At 34.3% G+C, this 5,089-nt stretch overlaps 1 protein-coding gene across 3 annotated transcripts in view; it reads left to right on the forward strand.

The window, feature by feature from the left end:
• Window positions 1-4,480, forward strand: part of LOC109837949 (CLP protease regulatory subunit CLPX3, mitochondrial-like) — an 18,225-nt gene extending 13,745 nt beyond the window's left edge. For all 3 annotated transcript variants that reach the window (XM_020406339.1, XM_020406340.1, XM_020406341.1), the window contains 7 exons: window positions 1,617-1,687; window positions 1,788-1,887; window positions 2,198-2,302; window positions 3,011-3,073; window positions 3,148-3,270; window positions 3,865-4,023; window positions 4,195-4,480. In XM_020406339.1, coding sequence (XP_020261928.1) covers window positions 1,617-1,687; window positions 1,788-1,887; window positions 2,198-2,302; window positions 3,011-3,073; window positions 3,148-3,270; window positions 3,865-4,023; window positions 4,195-4,266 — 693 coding nt within the window. In that variant the 3' untranslated portion in view covers window positions 4,267-4,480. The remainder of the gene's footprint in view (window positions 1-1,616; window positions 1,688-1,787; window positions 1,888-2,197; window positions 2,303-3,010; window positions 3,074-3,147; window positions 3,271-3,864; window positions 4,024-4,194) is intronic.

Raw genomic sequence — 5,089 nt, forward strand, 5'->3', positions numbered from 1 at the left:
AGAAAGTTGCAAAATAGAAAAAAAATATTGAAATCATAATTAGTTTTCTAGTTTCTAGTTTTCTCCTATACACTTTGAAAAATGATAAGCGTACCAAAAAATTACATTATATCCTATATTGAACTTGCATATCAAAGCAAGCTATCCCTTGTTGAATCCAAAATTTCAAAGTCTCAAATTGCGTATCCGAATTCGTACGATGACTCGCTACATACCGCAAACCATGTAACTATGGTTGATGTCCTCCATCGTTTACATTAATCTACATGGCTGTTTCCTTGCTTTGTTCCCTTCCAATCCTATCCAATATGATTGTCACCATCTAACGTTTGAACCATATTCTAACAGTATAATTATCATCATAATGAGTTATCACTTTCTTACATGGTTTTAAATGTTGGCCGACATGTCGGATCAGAGGCTAGAACGACACGAATATGGTCATTTCAAGTCGGATATCATTTTTGAGGTCCATGTCGGACATGTCGGGGGATATTGCAGACATATCGGCCGATTTTCAGCCTTGAAAAGTTAAAAATCAATCAAATTTTTTTTTGAGTTGACAAGTATTAGGGTTTGGGTTTAGTACTCAAAAGTAACTTGATTAATTCTTTTTTTAGCCTTTTGTTCCCATAGTAACCCGATAGCATATAATACAGATTAGGGCAAAGAAAAAAAATATTGCTCTCTTTTCCACCGGGATCTCCTCTTGTTCTTCTTCGTCTCTAAAATTAAAATTGAGAATACATAAAAGTGTGATGTAAACAATAAGTTTGAACCGTAGCTTGAAATCAATTCAAAGTCTAACACTTTATGTTAATTTTATGCAAGGTACTTTTCTTTATGTTAATTTTATGCAAGGCACTTCAAAAGTTCTAGTTTGACAATGTGTATTTTATTTATTTGTTGGCATAATATTCTAACGTTTCCCTTCAAGAAATGGAAAATGACTCGTGTCTTGATGATGAATACTCAACTCAAGTAGGATAAGTTATAACAAGACAAGTGCATTCCATCTTGGTGACCAAAATTGAGTAGAAATCTATCAGATATGACAATCCGATATTTAATATGTCCCCTGATATATCTCCGATTTCCGCTATCCGATATGAATTTTGGCTGTTCGACATGAATTCGATATCCGACATTTAAAACCTTGCTTTCTTAGTAGACTGTTGTTAAGTGCCAAGTTATCTTGACGCATGTTGTTAGGTCACAACCGATCGTCTTAAAATTTTTTGCGACATGCATCATAAGTTTGTATCATCATAAGATTGTATCAAACCATTAATTTTAGGAGGTCCTAGATTCAAGTCTCATTTCTTGCTATTTGACATATTTCTTCACTCCGTTTATTCTTTATAAGTGAGTTAATTTTATGCTTAATGTCTGTTCTCATGGCTGCCGACCTGAGATGAATACTAACTACTATGCTTGCTTGTCAACATTGGTAACTAACAATATCAGCTTCTAACTCTTAAAGTAAAGTGGTTTCATGACACACATGTTTGAAATCTGAATACAATGTTGTCATGCCAATTTTTTGTTAATCTATAATTTTTAACCAATTCTTCTTTTCCTCTGCTGCTCTAACCACCTATTGTATTGATCTGCAGATAGATACGAAAGATATTCTTTTTATATGTGGTGGTGCTTTTGTTGACTTGGACAAGACCATTTCAGAAAGGTAACACATTTTCATGTTCTTCGACATAAGAAGCTGCCTTTTCTGAATAAAGAGTAGCTTTTGGTGGATTTTTGAGCCCTAATTTTTTGATGTGCAACAGACGACAAGATTCTTCCATAGGTTTTGGAGCACCAGTTCGTGCAAATATGAGAACTGGCAATCCAACAAATGCTATGGTGACGTCATCCTTATTGCAATCCGTAAGTGAATTGAGTCTACATTTCTTATACTCTTTAGTGTTGTGCTTATTGTACTACTTTTAGTACTTGTTCCTGATAAATGGTGGAAAAGTCCTCTACTTGTCAAGAATTGGTAATGAGATTAGGGAGGCCACCTTGTCATCTAATATTAGTATTAGTGCCAAAAGTATAATACAATTAAATTAGCATTTCATTTTTTATATTCTTTTTAAAGGTATGAAAAACTTGTTCTATGTTCATGCTGCAACTTTTTTTTTCTTTCTATCTTCTCTTAGATACGTTTATGTGAATGGGATTATTCTTTCCGTAGGTTGAAAGTGGTGACCTCATTTCATATGGCCTCATACCAGAATTTATTGGACGGTTTCCAATACTTGTTAGTTTACTGGCTTTGAACGAGGATCAACTTGTTGAGGTAACGTTTACTGAAGTACCTCATTTTCATCTCCTTTGAGTAGGTTATTTTCAGTGTTCTTGTTTACCTCATTATTTAAGGAATCCTCATTGCCATGTGTTTTACACTTACACCCCAATCATGTCTATGATCTTTACCATGTGTTTTACACTTACACCCCAATCATGTCTATGATCTTTACTTATTTCTTCCAGTACATCAACTATTTGATTAATTTGGCTACTTGAAATACTTTTAGATCTAGAGCATTTAGTTTGTTGGATACATGTGTTAAAATGCTGAGGCACCACCCCAGCATGCCATTCAGCAAAAGTAAATAGTATTTCCATGTAAATTTTGAAAAATATTTTTTACGAACATGCATATGGCACAAATTGCACGCATGCTCACAGAAACCCATTTCCATGTAAATTTGTTTCCTAGCATTTATTTAAGGCCCATCAACTCTAAATTGCCGATTCAGACGAAGTTAGTGAATCCTGTTGAAAGATTGAACTATACTCACAATTGAAGGGGAGATTGTTGGATATTCATGTGTGAGTATAGTCCTACATTGGAAAAGATAAGAAAGAATGATGACTTTAAGTGGGGTTGGGGCCTACTAACTCTAGGCTGGGCCTGATTACTCCCTGATATACACATGCAAACACACATCTACTAAACCCATTTTGTATCGACAAATTTAATGGAGCTTGACTTGTATTTCAGGTCCTAACAGAACCCAACAATGCTCTTGGCAAACAATACAGGAAATTGTTTAGTATGAATAATGTGAGTATTTTGTTCACATGTTTCTCATCTTGAGATTCAGCAACTTCTTACCGTGGATCAATGTTCCCATGCAGACTAAACTGCATTTTACAGAGAATGCCCTAAGGCTGATAGCTAAAAAGGCCATGGTTAAAAACACAGGCGCACGGGGTCTAAGAGGTATTTTGGAAAGTATTCTCATGGAGGCCATGTATGAGGTTTGTGGACCAAATTTTATTTCTCTCATCTTTTATATGAAACTATATCTGGGTAGATTAATGACCCAAGTGTTGAATCGTCTTTCGCATGACCTGAACTAGACACTTGGAAAGTGTGTTCCCAATATCCTGGGTTCTGGATGTCTTAGAGACACGTCAACTTAGTCCTTTCCAGCCTCGAGCTTGAATAGCATCTGTTGGACCTAAACTGGTCTGGTCGAATTCTAGATCCAGATACCCTTCTAAATCGTCATATTTCAAGGAACTTCGAGCCCAGCGCAAACTTTATTATTATTATTATTTTTTTCAAAAATTTCTTTCTTCACCAATATCCTAGCTTTGAAATATGAATGAAAGTAATATCCATTGGCTAATTGCGTGATTACTTCCATGACTTAGACCCTTAACTGTTAGCCATGCCAAACACTTTGAAAAAATTGATATACACAACTCAAACCCAAGTCTTTTTCGCATATCATCGACCATTTGAAGTATAAACACAATACTTTGCGATCATTAGCATACGTAGCTCCTGGTGGATTTCCTGTTCTTTGTCTTTTGGTATTTAACCCTTTTTGATGTGCTTGCATGCAGATCCCAGACGTAAAACCAGGAAGTGAGAGAGTAGATGCAGTCATGGTGGATGAAGAGTCTGTTGGCTCCCTTGATAGACCGGGTTGTGGAGCTAAAATTCTTCGAGGAGATGGTGCACTAGATCACTATCTTTCTGTAAACGCAGGGAAGGATTCACTGGTACAGTAATATGTTGTCGTATTATTTACTAGTAAGCTTTTACTAAGCATGAACTTCACCCTAAATAAAAAAAAGACAAAAAGAAAATAAAAAAAAGAAAAGAAAGAAACCTTGATCATTTTGTTTGATTGTGAAGCTAATACTGTTTTTTTCGCCCTGACCTTGTTGCAGGCCCCTATTGGTCGGTCTGAAAAGGAGGCAGCAGGAGAAACAGAAACAACGTCTAGAGCCATGAGTCTCTAATCTTTTAGCAAATTTTTCTGTAAACTTGTAAAATTTTCTTTTATATTTATCATTGTTGTAAGCATTCATCGATCGTTATAGTCATTATAGTCAACCTTTGCTTATTTATCAAGCAAAGTGTTGTTCTAACATAACCAATGATGTATCATTTGTTCAAGAGCCCTTTCTGTGGCGTTTATAATTTAATAAAATTCCATTCATTCTTTTCTCACAATATGAGCCTATAGATGAAAATTTAACGAGATAAATTCTCAAGAGAAGTGTTTAACTGCATCTTGACGTTCATAGCATTCACCTAGTGGCCTCGCTTATCCTCCAGAAGACCGAGTCTGTTACCTTCCTCTCTGTATTGTTTTAACTGTGTAATGGGCTTGGGGCCCGGAGCCGTCTGGGCCCGAACCTGGCCCCGGCTCAGGTCTAGAAAATCCGGGACAGTCCGACCCGGTTTTTAATTATATACATATTATACATATATATATTTTATATTTTTATATATAACTATTGTATGATATGATCATTAATGTATAGTTATATATATATTTTTAAGTATACATTGTCATTAATATATATTTGTATATACTTATATATATATATTTCTAATGTATACTATATATAATTATAGTATGATTTGGTCATTAATGTATACTTATATATACTTACATTTAATATATATATTTTAATATAATTTTTTATATTTTTATATATAACTTTAGTATAATATGGTCATTAATGTATAGTTATATATATTTTTAATTGTACATTGTCTTTCATATATACTTGTATATACTTACATATATATTTATAGTATGACTTGGTCATTAAT

The sequence above is a fragment of the Asparagus officinalis genome, chromosome 4 (assembly GCF_001876935.1).
Source record: "Asparagus officinalis chromosome 4, Aspof.V1, whole genome shotgun sequence".
Classification (NCBI taxonomy): domain Eukaryota; kingdom Viridiplantae; phylum Streptophyta; class Magnoliopsida; order Asparagales; family Asparagaceae; genus Asparagus; species Asparagus officinalis.